The 21,428-nt window shown below is 39.7% G+C and overlaps 1 protein-coding gene across 6 annotated transcripts in view; it reads left to right on the top strand.

Moving 5' to 3' along the window:
• Window positions 1-21,428, top strand: part of SIK3 (SIK family kinase 3) — a 246,560-nt gene that overhangs the window by 176,409 nt on the left and 48,723 nt on the right. For all 6 annotated transcript variants that reach the window (XM_060160441.1, XM_060160438.1, XM_060160440.1 and 3 more), the window contains exons 5-6: window positions 18,734-18,858; window positions 19,404-19,527. In XM_060160441.1, the coding sequence (XP_060016424.1) occupies window positions 18,734-18,858; window positions 19,404-19,527 (249 nt within the window). The remainder of the gene's footprint in view (window positions 1-18,733; window positions 18,859-19,403; window positions 19,528-21,428) is intronic.

Raw genomic sequence — 21,428 nt, 5'->3', positions numbered from 1 at the left:
TGAGAGGATAACGAGGATAGTCAGAGCCTTCCAAACAGAAGGAAGAGCAAGGCAAAGGCCTGCGAGAGGTGAATTCAACATATTTAGGGGGTAAGAGAAAGTTTAGCATGGCTGAGGATAATAAATAAGGCCGGGAGTGGAAAGATGGGATGAGAGAGCTGGCAAGGGCCAGTTCGCCTGGGGACCTGTGCACATGGTGAGGATTTGGGGCTTTATTTTGGTTACAGTGAGAAGCTGAGTTGGAGAAGCATGGGCAGCAGTAGAATGCACACAGCATATCTGCAGAAAAGCTTGGTGAGAGGGAAGGATCGAGGAGTCATGCCTGAGAAGGCAGGAAGGGGAGGTATTTGTACTAAATTGTGAAATTGTTTGAATACTAGCCTTAATAAATCAGATTCAGGGTGGATAAGGAAAAAAGGGTGGGAGTAGGGAGAGGGGACAGGAAGGCAATACAAAGATCAGTTAAAAGGCTGTGAAATGGTAAAATCCTGCATACGGGTGGTGGCAGTGGATGTGGGAAGGAAGAAAAGGGCAACAAATACAAGAGATGTGAGCAGAGGAGGAATTTCTGGGACTGGGTAACCAGTCACATCTCTGGGCCAGGAAGAGGGAACTTCCAGTCAGATATGTTTAGAAATAGAGAAATCAGATTTTCTTATTGATGGATTATATTAAGCTATCAAACTGGTGTTGCCTTATTTTTAATGGTTGATTCACTGCTATTCAAAAGGAATTTTAATTCTTGTCCTTAAAAATTTACTAGAGAAATTTCTGTATTTATAAAAGATTGCCTAAATGTAGCTGGCTTACTCCCTGAAGCAAAGTTATTTGAAATACTGAGACATTATGAGAATGTTTTGAAAATTGTGGAAACTTTTTTTTTTTAACCTAAGGAAGTTGGAAACTTTTTTCTTTAAATGTCGACTCCCAGAATGGTCTCCATGAGATGGTTTCCACTCCGGTGTTATTGTTTTAGTTGGCAATCAGTAGACAGCAAAGATCTGAAGTTCAGCTACAGCAAAGCCAATATTTTGGAAAGAATTTCCACAGTGCATGGATTTGAGGTACTGTGGAAATTTTTGACCTTTAATGCAGTGAGATCTAGACTACTTCATTTTTTAAAAGTGAGAAACTAAAACATTTGGTAAGTCTATTGACCTTTCACCGCCAGTATGAATATGCTAAGATACAGTCATATCTGTATCTCAAAACAAAGGTTGGAAACCTTGGATTTCTGAGACCCCTTCCATAGTCTGGTGATTGAGAATGTCCCTGACAGGTCACAAAAAGTAGTTACGAATATTCATCATGTCAATCCCAAATTTTATGTCATTTTCCTAACACCCTTTGTTTAGGTAATCTTTCAGTACACCTCCCTGATTGATGGGTAGTAAATTGAGACCCAGAGAGGCCAAGTGACTTTCCCAAATTCGGGTCCTAGTAGAGCCTAGGAACCATAACGCCTCACCCTTGTGCTGTCACCCTGAAATGGTATAGGACCCTCAACTAGCAGGGGCTAAGGAACTTTGATGTGTACTGACCCTTGGGAAAATGGAGTTTGGAAAATTCTCTCTTCTGAATCCTATTCCTAAGACTGGAGCTTTTACAAATGAAAAATTAATGTACCTTCATTAAAAAGGCATTTCAGGTGAACATAGTTGACACACATGACACATGAAAAAATGCTCAACATCGCTAATTATTAGAGAAACGCAAATCAAAACTGCAATGAGGTACCACCTCACACCAGTCAGAATGGCCATCATTAAAAAGTCTGCAGATAACCAGTGCTGGAGAGGGTTTGGAGAAAGGGGAACCCTCCTGCACTGTTGGTGGGAATGTAAATTGGTACAGCCACTATGGAAAACAGTGTGGAGGTTCCTCAAAAAACTAAAAATAGAGTTACCATATGATCCAGCAATCTCACTCCTGGGCTTACATCTAGACAAAACTATGATTCGAAAAGATACATGCACCCCACAGGACAGGAATAAAGGCGCAGACATAGAGAATGGACTTGAGGACATGGAGAGGGGGAAGGGTAAGCTTGGATGAAGTGAGAGGGTGGCATGGACATATATATGCTACCAAATGTAAAATAGATAGCTAGTGGGAGGCAGCCGCATGGCACAGGGAGATCAGCTCGGTGCTTTGTGTCCACCTAGAGGGGTGGGATAGGGAGGGTGGGAGGGAGACACAAGAGGGAGGAGATATAGGGATATATGTATAGCTGTTTCACTTTGTTATACAGCAGAAACTGACACACCATTGTAAAGCAATTATACTCCAATAAAGATGTTTTAAAAAAAAAGGAAAGAAAAGATACATGCACCCCAGTGTTCATAGCAGCACTATTTACAATAGCCTAGACGTGGAAGCAACCTAAATGCCTAAATGTCCATTGACAGCTGAATGGATAGGAAAGATGTGGTGTATATATATATATATATATATATACTGGAATACTGCTCAGCCATTTAAAAAAAGTAAAATAATGCCATTTTCAGCAACATGGATGGACCTAGAGATTATCATAAGTGAAGTAAGTCAGGAAGAGAAATACCATATGATGTCACTTATATGTGAAATCTAAAATATGACACAAATGAACTTATCTATGAAACAGAAACAGACTCACAGACATAGAGAACAGACTTGTGGTTGCCAAGGGGGAGGGGGCTGAGGGAGGGATGGATTGGGAGTTTGGGATTAGCAGATGAAAACTATTATATATAAAATGGATAAACAACAAGGTTCTACTGTATAGACAGAGAAGTATATTTGATATCCTGTAATACACCATAATGGAAAAAGAAAAAACAAGAAATAAAGTGAATATAACTATTTAATATTTTTTAAATGACAAGATTTTGTTTTATTTTTTATGACTGAATAATATTCCACTGTATACATATACTACATTTTAAAATCCATTCATCTGTCAGTGGACACTGAGGTTGTTTCCATATCTTGGCTATTGTAAATAATGCTGTGATGAACGTGAGCATGCAGATGTCTTTTTGAATTCGTGCTTTCATTTTCTTTTCTTTTTTTTTTTTGGCCACGTCACGTGGCTTATGGGATTTTATTTCCCCAACCAGGGATCAAACTTGGGCTCTCAGCACTGAGAGCAAGGAGTCCTAACCACTGAACTGCCTGGGAATTCCCAGTGCTTTCATTTTCTTTAGATCAATACCTAGAAGTGGAATTGCTGGATCATATGGTAGTTCTCTTTTTAATTTTTTGAGGAACTTCTATACTGTTTTTCGTAGTGGCTGCACCAGTTAACATTCCCACCAACAGTGCACAAGGGTTCCCTTTTCTCCACACCCTCACCAATATTTGTTACTTCTTGTCTTCTTGGTAATAGCCATTCTAACAGGTGTTTTGATTTGCATTTCCCTGGTGATTAGTGATGTTAAGCATCTTTTCATGTACCTCTTGGCCATCTGCATGTCTTCTTTGGAAAAATGTCTATTCAGATCTTCTGTCCATTTAAAAAATTGAATTGTTTTTTTGCTACTGAGTTGTATGAGTTTTTTATGTATTTTGGATATTAACCCCTCATCAGATACATGATTTGCAAATATTTTCTCCTATTCAGTAGGTTGCCTTTTCATTTTGTTGATAAATATTATTTATAATGAACTTTTAAGTCAATTTTAATAATGTACTAATATAAAATATTTTACTTAAATTACTTCTTTATCATAAATCACATAAAAATGACAAAGTTATTTTAAAAATTTCTTTCTTGCAAGGTTTTTAGCATAATATATTCCTTTGAAAGAAGTTTGAGAGTCAGAAAAGTTGGAAAATACCGAGTACTTGTACAATTAAATAGGTTAGTTTTCTTAACATTCTAGTCCAAATATGACCTTGATCTTTTTAATCAGATTGAGAGATTCTCTGAGCTCTTGATAGACTCTTTTTCAGGAAAGCCCTTCTGCTCTATTATATACCAATTGCCCCTAAACTTTTGCTTAAAACTCAATTTATGCATATAATTATATTGTTAGATGTGTGATTATGTTGTTTGCCCCTTGATGCATTAATGGTCCCTCAGAAACTTGGGGCGTATCCTACTCCTGTTAGTATATTTACACCTTACCTTTTAGGTGGGTTACTGTTCAGATGTTTCCTCTCATTTGAGTTATGTTTATTCTATTCTGTTAGGTTTAACCTAAGATGGTATTTTCTTGCCTGCTTAGTTTCTAGGTGACAACTGAGAATCTTATATGTGATCGTACCTTCTTTTCTCCAAAAGTAGCCTTCTGCTTATCAGACCATATGCCTTAATTTTTAATTTGGAAAATATTATTGTTATACCTATATACTGTATTTCCATTTGGTATCTTTAGTTTCTGTTGAGAAGTTAAGGGGACCTTGATTCGTTATGGGCCATAAAAGGCACACTAAAAATTTGTATAGTGTGCTCACCTATCAGGATTAGAAACTTACTTGATTGAATGATTGGACTATTATTTTTCTAAGTGATATGAATCACTTTAGAATCACAATTGCAATAGTATGCATTAACGTTTTCAAGAATTCCAGTGAATATTGTTTGTAGGTCTTATAGAAAAGGTCTTATTATAACCTTTTCCTTTATACATCTACTCAATACTGAGTTTGATTGAAAGATCCCGTGTTGGTGAGGGGTTTTTGCCTTTCCTGAGAAGGGTTGGGGTAGCGCTATCTATGATAAGAGTGGAGGGGATTTGTTTATTACCTCATTTAAAAATAGCTGAGTTCAGTGATCCTAACTGCTAAGATATTTTTAAAACTTTGGGGGCAAATACATGTCATTCATTGAAAATACCAATGTAATGCTGCTCCAGCATTTTTGTTTTTAAACTTTCATTTTCCACGGAGGTAGTCATCATGCTGTATGATGCACATTGCTCAGAAGTTGTGGAGGGTCAGGAGATTGCTAAGATTAAGTGATAGCTGTGTAAGAGCCCTGTGTATGGTGCAATAGTAGGAGCTGCAACAGAATGGTCCTCTAATACCTAACACATTACCAAGAAGGTACATATATTCTTTCAACCTCCTGAATATTATCTGTCCCCTCCTCCAATTCTGACCTCCCCTGGTTTCTTAAACTAAACCAAATGCCCCCCTTCCCAAATAAGCTGATTATTTGATTTTTTTTTTTCCCATGAAGGAATTTCTCTTGAGTATAAATGCTCAGGCTGTGAGTCAGTAGTTTTTGGCATTACTTCTCTATTAGCTCCTAGTTAGGAAGTTCAGCCAGAGGTTGAAGGGATTGCTAAACACTTCAGGACTTCCCAGACCCATTTTTAAGAGCAAACTAATATTGAGACTCCTGGGAACTTTGAAACTCATCCTTTGTCACTACCAATATTTTGAGATTCACACAGTTGACTCTTGTGTTCAAATCCAAATAAAGCTTTTGGGTCACATGATTTCTAGGCTAGTAATATTGTGTAGGAAAAACAAGGTTAGTTCCTCTTCCGTGTCACGTTCTATCTTAACAGTCCATATAACGGTCTAAATCCTGTTTATAAAGTGTTCTTTTACAGGTCTTGATCTTTGATTTGTCAAATCATTTCTAGCTAGAATACCTGACAGCTTGTGGCCCATACCCCGTACTTATTAGTCCACTGAGAAGTTAATCAGGGCCCTAAATTATTTCTATACTTGATCTTTGTCTTTACTTGCAAGTGCAGCATTGGGGTTATGAGTCCTCAGAAGCTTTCAGATTTTAAAACAGGAAGGGGGCTTCCCTCGTGGCGCAGTGGTTGAGAGTCCGCCTGCCGATGCAGGGGATACGGGTTCGTGCCCCGGTCCGGGAAGATCCCACATGCCGCGGAGCGGCTGGGCCCATGAGCCATGGCCGCTGAGCCTGCGCGTCCAGAGCCTGTGATCCGCAACGGGAGAAGCCACAACAGTGAGAGGACCGCGTACCGCAAAAACAAAACAAAACAAAAAAAACAGGAAGGATCTTGTCTCGGTATTTTCTGGTGAGGTGGTTTATTTAGGATAAGTAATTATTTTCCCACTTCACGTTTTTCCTCTGCCCCGTACTTCCAAGCTTACTTATCACAACGAGGAAGTGAAATGAAGCACAAGTTACTCCTGAAGGGGTTGGCTGCCACTTGTAGCTGTACTACTGTACTACCTTCACAGACACTGTGAACATTTGGAACTGGCTGCAGGCTGCGCCTAATCTATTATATCTGCTTCGGGTTGCTCCTTGGTCAGCCAAAAAAGAAGTCAAGGGTATTACTCCGAGGTGGTGGACCAAGTAAGAAAATTTCCTCTTGCAGTTGTCCTGATTTTTAAATTCGTGCCACCCATTCCCTCCTTCCCCTTGCCGCATAGACATACCCAGTTGTTGATATACTTAACTTTTAGGGCTACAGTATCACTGCCGCGTATAGCCCCAGCCTCCTGATGTTGCCTAGAACAAAGGATTTCAAGTCTCAAAATGGATAGTAAAGCTCTGGTATTTAAACCATCCCTAGAAGACAGACAAATGGTTCCAATTAGTCTGCTGCTCTGTATTAAGGGGATGTAAGATACCATTCTAGCCTGCAGACAAATGCTAACCAACCAGGGTGTTGGGGGTTGGAAAAGAGACCTAACAAATTATGTTAGGAGCCACTTATGAGTGGAGAAATAAATGACCATAGGCCACATGAAGAGAACAACTCCACCCATATGGCTTCTGTTGTGTGGGTGTGAGTATTCACTTCAACCAGTTTCTTCTCTTGTTTCTCCCTTTCCTTCTGTAACTCTTTAGAATATTCATCATTTTAATGTTGATTCTGTAGGTCATAATTTTTTTCCTGTTGCCAATAAATAAAGAGGAAGGGATATAAAGTATCTTTATGGCATCTTTGTACCTGAGAATTTTCTGAAACTAACTGCTCAGTGTTTTAGTTCTTATTATTCAAGTCTTTATTTTTAAACCAAAAATTTTTAATACAGAATAATAAAGCAATAATATAAGCATACTATAGGAAATTTAAAGAACAACAAAAGATTTTTAAGTACTCAAACTGGAATCTCACCTCCAAAACTTACCATTTTGAACGCATTTTTTTTTTCTATGCATGCTTTTTTATAATTATAGTCACTGTATGTACAATTTTACGTGTAGTTTTTATCCTTTATGGTATGTCAAATATTTTCCCTACGCTGTTCCATGTAATAATTTTTAATGATTGCATATCAAATAGATATAACATAATTTACTTAGTCTCTCCCATATTGTTGTAAGAGCACAGAAATTCTTGATAGCGCTGTGGTGTTTACTCCCCGCCTTCCTTTCTTTGACATTATCAGTACGCTTCAAAACTACAGAGTTTATATACTTATCATTTTGAACATGCACTGAATCTGTTCTCTTCTTTGCCTTAAGTTTCTATGTTATTTTTGTTGTTCTTGTTTTTTATTCTTGTGGACGTTGCCCTGCTTCTGCGTTTCCCTTTGTACTGCACCAGCGTTCTCCAACCTTCGCCTTGTGACGCCACCGTGTGAGCTTGTGATGCCATAGTTTATTTTCCTTGTGCCCCCTGGTTAGAACCATCCTGGGCTGACATGAGCTGGGGCCATGCAGCAGTTTAGTATTCCTTAGGACGGTAGTTCTGGAAAGCTAAAAGAAAATAGTGGCTGAATACAGAGTGCCTGAGGTGATAAAGACATGTTTAGCCTCTGTCCGTCCACTGGCTTCTTACCTCTGGGATTTGAATAATTAAAATGTTATAAGCAGAAAAAAAAAATCTTCTAGTTAGGGGAGAGTTAAGATAATTTATCAGAAAGATTTGCCAAGATTAGGTTAACTCTCAGTTACCTACGTGTTGTTTTTTTGTTTTGTTTTGTTTTGTTCTGTTTTTTACTATCCCATATTTTTGAGTTTTTTCCCTCCCCTCTCTTCTGGCCGTCCATGTTTTTTGATTCGCTAGTATATCAATCCTGTTTATCTCAAGTTAGACATACGGAAGGAAAAGAAGGAAAATCTGTCTCGTCAGTGTCGTTCTTTGATAGCAGCTCTTGTTCAGTTAGGGGAGACAGTGACAGTGTAGACAAAAATTGATTTTTAAACTATGAGTAAGGCGTCTTAGTCCATTCGGGCTGCAATAATAAAATACCACAGACTAGGTGGCTCATAAACAACAGAAGTTTATTGCTCACAGTTCCAGGCTGGGAGGTCTAAGCTCAAGGCACCAGCATGGCTGCCTTCTGGTGAAGGCCCTCTTCCTGGTTCATAGCTAGAGCCTGCTCAGTGTGTCCACACATGGTGGCAGGGGCTAGAGGTCTCTCTGGAGCCTCCTTTATAAGGCACTAATCCCACTCATGAGGGTTCCACCCTCATGACCTAATCGATTCCCAAAGCTCCCATGTTCTAATACCATCACCTTGGGAATTAGGATTTCAACATGTGAATTTTGGGGGCACATTCAGACCATTACATAATGTATGCCATCTTTGTCTCTTAATATGAGTTACTGAGAAGTAGTTATTTTATTAGTATAACACTAATACTAATATTTTTAATGAAGTGAACTGCTTATCATTTATACCTAATTGCTGTTATATTATGACAGCAATTATATATCATTAAAATATTTACTACTTTTAAATTGTTTTTAACTACAACTCTAAACTCTATCATTATATATCACATCTTCATAGTTCGCTCTTCTTCAAATAGGATTATTGCTGTTTTCAAAAAAAACTTCACTGGGATTCCTGTTCAACAAGTAACTCCCAGTTCCTACCCTCTTAGCTGTTCTCTAAGGGCAGCTCTGAGTTCTCATACCTTTATCCCTTTCTATTTTTTATTATTAATTCTTTGATGTGGATCATTTTTTAAAATTTATTTATTTTTGGCTGCATTGGGTCTTCGTTGCTGTGCGTGGGCTTTCTCTAGTTGCAGTGAGCGGGGCTACTCTTCGTTGCAGTGTGCAGGCTTCTTATTGCGGTGGTTTCTCTTGTTCCGGAGCAGGGGCTCTAGGCGTGCGGGCTTCAGTAGTTGTGGCGCAGTTATTTCTGTCTAGTATTCCATGACAGAAGTATATCACAAGTTATTTTTCCATTTTATCCATTGATGGATATTTGGATTGCTTTTAGTTTGGAGCTCTTACTAACAATTGCGATAAACATTGCATTCTTAAACATTAATGTGCATCCTTAAACATTAATGAAGAGTATAAACTGAGGAGTAAAGTTGCTAGGTTGTACTGTATGTCTGTTTTCAGATTTTACTGGGTGATGCTAAACTGGTGTGTCAGTTTGTGTGAGGGTTCCCATTCCTGCATGTCTTCACCAGTGCTGTGTATTCTTTTTAAAATTTGTTATTGGAGTATAATTGATTTACAATGCTGTGTTAGTTTCAGGTGTACAGCAAAGTGAATCAACTATACATATACACATATCCACTCCCCTTCAGATTCTTTTCCCATATTGGCCATTACAGAGCATTGAGTAGAGTTCCCTGTGCTATACAGTAGGTCCCTATTAGCTATCCACTTCTGTGTAGTAGTGTGTAGTGCTGGGTATTATTACACATTATAATTTTTGTCAGTTTGGTGAGTGTGTAATGGTTATCTCATTGTGGTTTTAGTTTTTTATTTTGTCTTTAATAATGAGATTGATCTCCTTTTCATGTCTTTGGCCTTTTTTGTGAAGTGTCTGCTTAAGTAAGTCTTTTGCCCATTTTTCTACTGGGTTGTCTGTCTTACTGATTTATAGGAGTTTTTGTTTCAATAATGTTATGAGTCTTTTGTCTTCTTTCTTTCTTTCTTTCTTTATTTTTGCGGTACATGGGCCTCTCACTGTTGTGGCCTCTCCCGTTGTGGAGCACAGGCTCCAGACACACAAGCTCAGGGGCCATGGCTCACGGGCCCAGCTGCTCCGCGGCATGTGGGATCTTCCTGGACCGGGGCACGAACCCGTGTCCCCTGCATCAGCAGGCGGACTCTCAACCGCTGCGCCACCAGGGAAGCCCGAGTCTTTTGTTTAATGGGTTACAAATAACTTCTCTCATTTCGTGATTTCTCATTTCACTCTCTCTTTCAATGAATAGACATTTTAGTATAATTTTGTTATGAGCAAGACAGACTTTATTTTTTAAATTTTATTTATTTATTTTTATACAGCAGGTTCTTATTAGTTATCTGTTTTATACATATTAGTGTATGTATGTCAATCCCAATATCCCAATTCTTCCCACCCCCCGCCCTGCTTTCCCCCCCTTGGTGTCTGTACGTTTGTTCTCTATGTCTGTGTCTCTATTTCTGCCTTGCAAATGGGTTCATCTGTACCATTTTTCTAGATTCTACATATATGTGTTAATATACAATATTTGTTTTTCTCTTTCTGACTTACTTCACTACAGAGTGACAGTCTCTAGGTCCATCCACATCTCTAAAAATGACCCAGTTTCGTTCCTTTTTATGGCTGAGTAATATTCCATTGTATATATGTGCCACATCTTATTTATCCATTCGTCTGTCGATGGACATTTAGGTTGCTTCCATGACCTGACTGTCTTAAATAGTGCTGCTATGAACATCGGGGTGCATGTGTCTTTTTGAATTATGGTTTTCTCTGGGTATATGCCCAGTAGTGGGATTGCTGGGTCATATGGTAATTCTGTTTTTAGTTTTTTAAGGAACCTCCATACTGTTCTCCATAGTGGCTGTATCAATTTACATTCCCACCAACAGTGCAAGAGGGTTCCCTTTTCTCCACACCCTCTCCAGCATTTGTTGTTTGTAGATTTTCTGATGATGCCCATTCTAACTGGTGTGAGGTGATGCCTCATTGTAGTTTTGATTTGCATTTCTCTAATGATTAGCGATGTTGAGCAGCTTCTCATGTGCTTCCTGGCCCAGACATTTTAGTATAATTTTAATGTAACCGAATTTACCATCTTTTCCTTTATGATTTGTGCCTTTTGTTTCTTGTTTAAGAAATTCTTCCATCCCGAGGCTATAAACATAGTCTCCTTTATTGTTTTATAAAAAACTTTGTAGTTTTACCTTTTACATTAAGTCTGTGATCCACCTGGAATTAATTTTATGATATGATGTGAGGAAGGTGTCCTATATAATTTTTTCCCATATGGAAAATCAGATGTACCTATGCCATTTACTGAGAAATTCATCCTTTCCTCAGTGATATACAGTGCCTACTCTTCTTTTCAGTGCACTGTTTTTAAAGCAACTTGTAAAGAAGCAGTATGTCTCAAGCCCTGTATGCCTTTGGGAATTACATAAGCAGAACAAAGGGTTGGCAGTCAAGAAGAAGATGAAAAACAGTAGAATATAATAACTAAGGAATTTGGAAGTTGTATAAAAATAGTTATGGGATGTACATTTACCTAAATATAAACATATACCTGATGCTGAAAGCACAGTGTGGATGTGGGCTTTGAGGGCATCCAGGCTGGAATTACAGGCTGGGCCTTGTTCTTAGTAAGTTTTGGGGTTTGTTTAAACTTTAAATTTGAACATGTTACTTAATGACCCTCACTTGCCCAGACGTAAAACAAAAATAACGCTCATCTCAATGAGATAATAAATACATGGTACCAAAACACAGCACTTGACAGAGTGTCCCTTGAAAAATGGCTTTTTATTCCACAGAATTCAAAGTGCTGCTCAAATGGGAAAACTGTGGCACTGAGACGAAGCAGGGCAGCCCAGTATACTTGGCTCTCCAGGGTCTGTGCCACTCAGCTGCGTGGCCACATTGCTCGTTTCTAAGTACCCTGAACAAATTTACTCATAGTTCAGAATTATTATTTATTGGTTGTCATCCAACTTAGTAAGAAAGGCCTTATTTTATTCGTAGTGTGACATTCTGGATGATTCATAATGAATCTAGGTTATGTTCTTAGTTCATTCCTATGACTTAGCATTAAGACAGATTAACTAACAAAAATTCTCAGGGGAAATTATACCACTTCTAGTCTCGAGTCATTACATGTGATATAGTTTTCCCTCAGATAAAAGTTGCATAGTACTTGGATGACATTATATGGATGCTGCAGACCACCTTTTCCTTCTTTGAAATGTTTTTCTCCTCTCTCAGCTTTCTTATTATAATGATATATTTCTCTCTTCCTTTTGCTCCTTTTTCTTTCTATTCCTGCACCTATAGCATAGGAAGTACCTATGGGTGTTCCCTAAGCCTTGATTCCCAGCCATCCTTCTTTCTCCACTTATTCTTTCAAAAAACTTTTATCCGTTCATTACTGCAATTCATTTCATCAGAACATCTTCACTTGAATTTCTTCTCACCTTCTTAAACTCAACCCATGACCAAAAAAAAATTTTTTTCTTCCCAAATCAACTACTCTCTACTTTTCACTCCTTTTCATCCCATGTATTATTATCTGTCCTCAAGTACTGTCCAGTCTTCTTTTCAAAATAATTTTTGAGTTGTCTTTCTCATTTTCACTGTTTCTACTTTCTCACAGGCCTTCCACTTCACGTCACACTTAACCTAGTCTTGCTTTCAGGTTAATTTTACTGCATCTGCCCGTACCAGAAGTTCTAATGACTCATCACTGTAAGAGTGGTTCTCAGACCTCTTAGGAAAGAGTTGTTTTATCTGTTTACATTCAGATGTCTAAATTATTTCCAGGAGATCCAGTAGGTCTGAAGTAAGGTTTGTGGATCACTCCAAATACATTGGTGACTCTGATGTATACACAGGATTGAAAATCAGTGGTTGGAAGAGGACAGGGGATGGGATGGGTAGTGCTTATGATTAGATGTAATTATTAAGATAGCAGTTTCCTATTTGGGTGGTGGGTTCAGGGGTGCTCACTGCATAACGAAGAATAAGTAACTACTTCTAAAAGAAAGCATAGGGGTAAATCTTTGTGACCTTGGGTTAGGCAATGATTTCTCACATATGACACCGAGAGCATAAGTTACAAAAGAAAATCTAGATAAGTTGGACTTCATCAAAATTGAAAACTTTTGTGCATCAAAGCACACTATCAAGAAAGTGAACAGGGCTTCCCTGGTGGCGCAGTGGTTGAGAATCTGCCTGCTAATGCAGGGGACACGGGTTCGAGCCCTGGTCCAGGAGGATCCCACATGCCGTGGAGCAACTAGGCCCGTGAGCCACAACTACTGAGCCTGCGCGTCTGGAGCCTGTGCTCCGCAACAAGAGAGGCCGCGATAGTGAGAGGCCCGCGCACCGCGATGAAGAGTGGCCCCCACTTGCCACAGCTAGAGAAAGCCCTCGCACAGAAATGAAGACCCAACACAGCAAAAATAAATTAATAAACTCCTACCCCCAACATCTTCTTAAAAAAAAAAGTGAACAGATAATCCACGGAATGGGAGAAAACATTTGCAAATCATATCAACAGACTTGTATCCAGGGAATATAAATAACTCTTACAACTCAATAATAGAAAGTTAACCCAATTTAAAAATGGGCAAAAGATTTGAATAGACATTTGTCCAAAGAAGATATACAAATGGCCAATTAGCAGATGAAAAAAGATGCTCGACATCATTAGCCATCAGGGAAATGCAAATTAAAACCAATCCCCCACCCAGGATAGCTGTAATTTAAAAAATATAAAAAGATAGTAATAAGTGTTGGGAAGGGGCTTCCCTGGTGGCACAGTGGTTAAGAATCTGCCTGCCAACACAGGGGACACAGATTTGAGCCCTGGTCCAGGAAGATCCCACATGCCTGGGAGCAACTAAGCCCATGCGCCACAGCTACTGAGCCTGTGCTCTAGAGTATGCGCACCACAACTACTGAAGCCTGCAGGCCTAGAGCCTGTGCTCCACAACAAGAGAAGCCACCACAATGAGAAGCCCGCACACCTCAACGAAGAGTAACCCCCGCTTAGCACAACTAGAGAAAGCTCGCGTGCAGCAACGAAGACCCAATGCAGCCAAAAATTTAAAAAAAAAAAAAAGTGTTGGGAAAGATGTGGATAAATTGGAACTCTTGTACATTGTTGATGGGAATGTAAAGTGTTGCAGCCACTTCAGATAACGGTTTGTGCAGTTCCTGAGAAGACCAAACATGGAGTTACCATATGACTCAGCAGTTCCACTACTAGGTATATACCCAAGAGAAATGAAAACATACATCCACAAAAAAACTTATGTGAATGTTCATAGCAACATTATTCATAGTACTGAAAAAAAAAATCAACCTAAATATCCATCAGCTGATGAATGGATACATAAAATGCGGTGTGTCCTTACCATGGAATATTATTCAGCAATTAAAAAAGAATGAACTAGTGATAGATGCTACAATGTGTATGAACCTTGAAAACACTATGCTAATTGAAAGAAGCCAGTCACAAAAGATCACATATTGTATGATTCCTTTTATATGAACTGTCCAGGATAGTCAAATCCATAGAGACAGAAAGTTGATTAGTGATTGTCTAGGGTGGAGGCATTGGTGGGAGGGTTGGGGGGGAGAAATGGAGAGTGACTGCTCATTGGTACAGGGTTTCTTTTTAGGTTGATGAAAATGTTCTAGAATTGATTGAGGTAATGGTGTACAACTCTATGAATACACTAAAAACCACTGCAAGTACACTTTAAATGGGTGAATTTTATATAATAATAAGGCTATAGAAAAAAAGTCTAAATAAAAGCAGGCCACATGTGGAGCAATGGTGAGAGTGTGCCAGGAACCAAAGATTATAACTAATCCATAATCAAATTCTGTGTATCTGAAATCTAATACAATTTGTAAATTTGGGGAAAATAGAAGAAAAGGAAAGAAAGAAAAGTCCACATGGTGAAATCTGGGGTCCTTGTTCTATCACTTAAAGCTATATTTTGTCTGGCCTGTTGCTACTGTGTAATGTTATTTTTTGCCATATACCTCTGGTGAACCCTACATCATACCCAGGGCAGTTTCTTTATTGTTGCTTCAACTTAGCACACTAGTTCCAAGTGATCTGCCTTTACTCTGCTTTTGCCCAGCCACCACTTAGAAAACCCTTTCCATATCCCCCTCTGCTTCTCTAGCTCCAATCCACTCAACTTAAGTTGTGCTTTCTTTTTGAGTCCTTCCATAGGAACATATCTTTTCTGCCTTTGGTTCTTTCATAGGAACCAACACATTGCTCTACTGATTGGAAGGGTTCCAGAAATACATGTTAAATACATGAGTGAAGATAATGGAGGAACTTGGAGACCATGAAAGAGACATTAGGAATAAGAAGCTTTAGTAAAGACTGAAAGACATTTGGCTAAGCTACTGAGCCAAAATAAGATGAACAAGTCCATTCCAACAAGTGTCATAGCAAGCATGGCAAAATAAATTTGCTTAAATGTGCAACACTTTAGGGTTAGGAGTAAGAAACAATACTTGGAATGATTAGAGGAGACCCCATGACAGGTTTACAAGACTAAAGGGTTTTTGCTTTCTGTAATAGGAAATAGGAGCGAGCTGCTGGTGGGGGGTTTCTTGTTGAATCTTACTGAAATCTGCTGCCGGTCATTGGGTCTAGCTGTTGAGGGCAGCTGTGTGGCTGTAACATGCTCTGGAAGCAGGTGTTTCCCCCAATGTGGCATCTCCAGATGTCAGGCCCTGATCATGTCATTCATTCCCGCACACTCATTTCTCATATAAACACCTAATAGCAATCTAAGCCTATAACCATCTCTGAAGATGGTTTCCTTTAATATTGTTTCCTTTGTAAAGATTTCCTGTTTGGTAGACTAAAAAACAAGCCCGTGCCATTAAGTCTGTGCCTTCTTCTGCCCGACAGAGTAAAATCATAGAAAGGTTACTAATTGTAGATAGAGCATTCATTGTTCAAAATGACAGATTTCCTATGTACTTTAAGATGCTTATTAGGAAGTTTTAAAATCAAGTGGTTTTAATTCATTGCCTGCCCTGTTGCATTCTCCATTCAAAACACAAGCAGAATACTCCATGACTCTTCTGGACTTTGCTATCCAATCACACCAGTGTCAGAGTCCATTAGTTATTACAGACTCCATCAGCATGTCTTCCTCGCTGTGCAGAGAAGGCTAGTCGTGGGAAAGGACCTGGTGAAGGTCTTTGCCAACCAATTAAAAGATATATCAAGAGCCCTCTTTCTGGATAATTCCCAAAGATACCTGCTCTGCTGAATCTCATTTGTTGGGATTTTTAGCAACCTATCGCCAGTCTCTTAAGAAAAACAGGTTTCAGTGCATGCAGACTTTAACTTATAAATTAAAAGTACTGGGTTTCAAAAGTTGTAGGTTAGTTGGTAAGGCTTTAATTGCAGTTGCATTCATAGTTAACATTTGTTAAGTGCCTACTGTGTTTAAATTAAACAGTATGCTAGGTAATGTGAGAGAGTCAGAGATGAAACAGGTATTTTTAAGGAACTAGGGAGAGAGGGGGTAGACCTCTACTAGAGAGAGAGGATATTTTTAAGGAGCTAGAAGAATAGGGTATTTATATATGTAAATACCCAAAATAAAGGAGGAATACAAAGTAATAAGGGAGTGCAGAGATAGTAGGTGGAGGACATTTCTTACAGGAGATTCAGGAAGACTTGGCAGAAGAGGCATTTATTTTGCATTGATGAATGAGAGTATTGGATTTCTCTCGTTGAAGTAGCTATAGTGATTCTGATGATGGCTCTGACCTCTAAGCCCCTTGTGATCATTAAGTTTTTTACAGCCTTAGGAGGGCTGGCTGGGAGGTAGAGGCTCTAGTAGCTGGCCAGCTGCCAGTCAGTATGAAAAGGCTCCAGTAGCCAGGAGGTGACAAGAGGATTGGCCCAGGGATTTTATTGCAGTTTTATTGCAGTTTAATTTAGTGACCCTTTCTTGAGCCCCTGCTATGTATGAAAAACACTGTGTGGAGACTAAGATAAATAAAACGATATCCCTCCCATTTACTAACTAGTGGAGGGTATAAACACATAATACAACTAAGTATAGCATGAGGCAGAGTTGTAATTGGGCTGTAGAGGTATAAGCAAAGGGCCATGGAAGCAGAGAGGAGGAAGCCACTGGCATGGTATTTTGTGGTGGGAGTCAGTTAAGGCTTCATACAGGAAGTAATATTTGACTGGGCCTTGAAAATGAGTGCGCTTTCAAATATGGCAAGGAAGGGAAAAAGCATGGCACGGAGAGTAAGTAGCATAAGAGAGTCACATAAGCTGTGCATAGTCTAGTGATGCTAGAATGGCTAGGAGTGAGTTGGAAAGGTTGGGTGGAGCTGAGTCCTGAGGACCTTTAAGTGACAATGCTAAGAGAGCTGGACTGTTCTGTAAGCAGAAGGGAGCCACCGAATGTTTTTGAGCAAGCAGGCAGCACGATGTGATTTGTGTCACGTTCACTGTGCTATGAATGGGTGGCATAGAGGGTAGTAAGCAAGAGCATCAGTCGAGGTCAGAGATGATAAGAGTGTGAACTGAAGTGGGAGGAATGGAAATGGAAAGAAGGAGATAGGTTCAAGACACACTTGCAGGGTAGAAGCAGTAAAAGCTGTTTGAAATGGAGATGAGAAGGAGCAAGGAGCGAAGACACCAGTGCTCCTGGTGACGCAGAGGTAGTGCCATGAATGAACGTGGGAACATTGCTGGAAGAGCAGGTTTGATTTTGGAAAATGGGGAGTTTGAGATGTTTCTTCCCAGGCAAGTACTGGAAGTTCTTGTCAGGAGCTTAAGCATTGTACCAGGGCCAAAGATATAAATTTGGAGAATCATTACCAAACAAATGAGAGTGGAAGCTGTGGGACCAGAAGAGCTGGCCCTGAGAAAATACAGGGCAAGGAGCGATAGTCAAAATCAGCACATGCTTTACTAGAAAACACCTTCTGGAGAAAGTAGGAAGAAGAAAAGCAAATAGCAAAAGGAGGCAGAGTTGTCAACGAGAGTAAAACTAGGGAAGGGAGGAGTGTTTCCGAGAGTAGGGAGGTGCCCAGAGTCTTCAGCTGCTGGGACTATGGGAATGTGGTAGGCCTGGGGGCAGGAGGGAGCTCTAGCCTGTCATACCTGCACGTTGTTCATCTAAATATCTATGTGCATAAAAGTATTTATAAGTCAACGAGACTCTATCCTTTGCCTGCCATCCTTGTTCATTTTCTTTTGGTATTCCTCCCCAAACCACACCCCTCCTATCTCCTGTCAACTCTTTCTTCAGACAGTGGGAGGGGGAGAAATGAAGGGGGGAAGTTGAAGCACAAAAGGAGTTGAAGTTAAAATATTAAGTGTTTGTGGTTTGTTTGTAAATAAGTTGCATATTCTTTATTTTGAATAAGCCACCTTAATGATAATAAAGTCACTTTGTCTAATTTTTAAGTTCACTATATCTCTAGTGGTCATAAATGTGTTTGTCATAAGAAGTAAAAGTAATCTGAAAATCCTGGGTCCAGGTGAGTAGACTTAACATGTATTTACCGATTCTGACGTGGTCTTAATATCAATCATTATCCAATTTTATTTTTGTTCGTAAATAAATACCACTCACCTTACTCAGTCCAGATTTATGAAGGAAACGGTGCTGGTTTTGCTGACATAAATCAATCATATTTACTTTTAGTTAACCATGTGTCTTTTGCATTCCAGCCCGTCTGTATTTCTATTTCACTATTACTTTAAATTTAAACAGCTGGTTATATAATTTCTAAAGGTTCTCTTTTCGTGTTTGATATTCAGACTTAAGGATCCAGAACCTTTATTCTATTGACTAGAAACTAGTATTCACTGGGTAAAGATAACATGAGTTATATCCATTTGTCTTTCTAGATTTTGGCTTCAGTAACCTCTTCACTCCTGGGCAGCTGCTAAAGACCTGGTGTGGCAGCCCTCCCTATGCTGCACCTGAACTCTTTGAAGGAAAGGAATATGACGGGCCCAAAGTGGACATCTGGGTATGTGACTGCCTTCCCTTATACCCCATAGCATTAGTTACCCTTGACTGATGACAGCTGTCCTCATCCTGGACAACACGTAGTACTGCACTAGAACTGATCACCTGTTCTTTGAATTCCCAATTCTTGGTGCAGTCAGTTCTTCAACCTTTGTCTTATGGACTGAGCCACGGAGTTCAACCTCCCCCTTTGCATCTGCAAAAAAAAAAAAAAAAAAAAATCCCTAGGGCAAGCTTGGATGGGTACCCTTGCCAAGAACAGAAATTCTTTCTGTTGTTGCCACTTGCGTTCTCCCTAGGATGAGTACTGAGAGAAATTCTAGTTATGTTCCCAAAAAGTAATGTCTGGAAGCAAAGAAGAATGCTGACTATTCTAAAGATGATTGGCCTTGACAATGCCCCATATTATTTCTCATAAAAAAAGAAGAAAAAGTTTGTTCCATTATCTCGTGCATGACTCACCGTTATCTTCATACACATACTATAATGGCCTTTTTTGTTTCCTCTGATGTGATTAATTGTATGTACTCTCTGTTTGGGATGCAGAGCCTCGGAGTCGTCCTCTATGTGCTTGTGTGTGGTGCCCTGCCATTTGATGGGAGCACACTGCAGAATCTGCGGGCCCGGGTGTTGAGTGGAAAGTTCCGCATCCCATTTTTTATGTCCACAGGTAAGGGAGTTGCCATCACACAGCTATGACTGGGTTCATGGAACATTAGACATGCTAAGTTATCCCAGGAATTGAGTGACAGAGTATAAATTGCCCATTTAACCACCTTTTTTGGCTCCAGTTTGCTGAATTGACACCTCCAGAGGCAAGGTTCTATAGGAGCAGAGCATCTAGGCTTTGGCATCAGATAACCCTCCTGAGTTTGGCTCTGGGCTCTACATAGGACTACCAGTGTGGTGTGGCAGACCACTGCGTCTTTCTGAGCTTCAGTTTCCTCATCAATAAATGGCTGACAGTTTTGTGAGGGCTACAACTATGAGAACTAAATTAAATAATGTGTGTAAAGTTAATAGGTACATCGCATAGTAGCAGTAGTCGTAGTAGTTTCACCCCTGTCTTCACCTCATCTCTCACCCTTTTTCAGGATGATATTTCTATTTACTGGGGCCCCATTGAGATGTGGTAATAAATGCCAAGGATAAAGCAGACTTTGCATCTTAATCTTTCTGCTACTACATTTCCTGCCTCTATGACATTTATCCCCCAGACTCAAAAAGTACTTTTTAAATGAGTGGGCAATAGGGTAAGTAGCTCTTAGAAGAATTTAACACTGAAGACAGACACCAGACACCCAGAATCTACAGTGTTTCTTCACCATCTATGTGCACTTAAGAACATTTTGGAGACAATGCTGTAAGCAATCTATTTAGTTTTGCTTAATCATGATTTCACTTTAAGGAACAACATACAGAGTGTATGTTCGCTGGGTTGGCAACACACTATAAGCACGTGGGAATGACGTTTTAGAATAAATGAGAATTGCATCTAGAATAAATTTCAGAAATTTTATTTCTAAAATGCATTTTAGAAAAAAGCTGTGAGAAAAATAAAATAGAGAAGGGGTGTTAGGGATGGTGGGTGGGTGGTTATTTGGAAAGGTATGTCAGGGAACCCCTTCACTGAGAAGTCAACATTTCAGCGAAGGCTTGAAGAAGGCGAGGGCGTGAGCCGTGCAGTCTGAGGAAGAGCTTTCCAGGCTGAGGGAACGGCAGGTAGAAAGGCCCCAGTGAGGGAGCATGACTGGGTGTCTAAGGAACAGGATGGAAGCCTCTGTGCTGGAAAGGAATGAGTGAGGGGACAGGAGAGATGCCATCAGAGAGGCAACAGAGAGCTCACTTTGAGGGCTTAGTCAGTCAGCGTTAAGGCCTTTTTCACTCTGAGTGAAATGCAAAGGATCAGAGGATTTTAACAGAGGAATGATATTATCTGACTTTTCGGTTTCTTCTAACTTTTATTATGAATATTTTCAAACATGCAAAAATATCTAAAGAACTTTACGGTGACTTTTGTGTTTTAAAAAAATCACTTTGGCAGCTCTGTTGGTTGAAAGGTTCAAGGGCTGAAGGAGGGAGACCAGTTAGTAGGAGACTTTTGCAATAATCCACGTGAGAGATATTGGTGGCTAGTTCCCAGACTGGGGTGTAGAGGTGGGGATGGTAAGAAGTCGTCAGATTCAAGAGATAATACAGGGGCTTCCCTGGCGGTCCAGTGAGTAAGACTCCACGCTCCCGATGCAGGGGACCCAGGTTCGATCCCTGGTCGGGGAACTAGATCCCACATGCCGCAACTAAGAGTTTGCATGCTGCAGTGAAGATCCATCATGCCACAATTGAGACCTGGTGCAGCCTAAACAAATAAATGAATATATAAATATTTTTTAAAAAAGAGAGAGATAGTATGTACTGTGTGGCAGGCTCTGTTTCAAGCATTTTGCAAACATTAACTCATTTAATTACTTTAACAACCCTGTAAGATACATGGGAGTATTACCCCCATTTTATAGGTGATAAAACTGAAGCCAGGAGATGTTTAGCAATTTTCCCAAGATAACACAGCTACTA

The sequence above is a fragment of the Lagenorhynchus albirostris genome, chromosome 9, assembly GCF_949774975.1.
Source record: "Lagenorhynchus albirostris chromosome 9, mLagAlb1.1, whole genome shotgun sequence".
Taxonomy (NCBI): domain Eukaryota; kingdom Metazoa; phylum Chordata; class Mammalia; order Artiodactyla; family Delphinidae; genus Lagenorhynchus; species Lagenorhynchus albirostris.
This window is presented reverse-complemented; position numbering and strand designations above follow the sequence as displayed.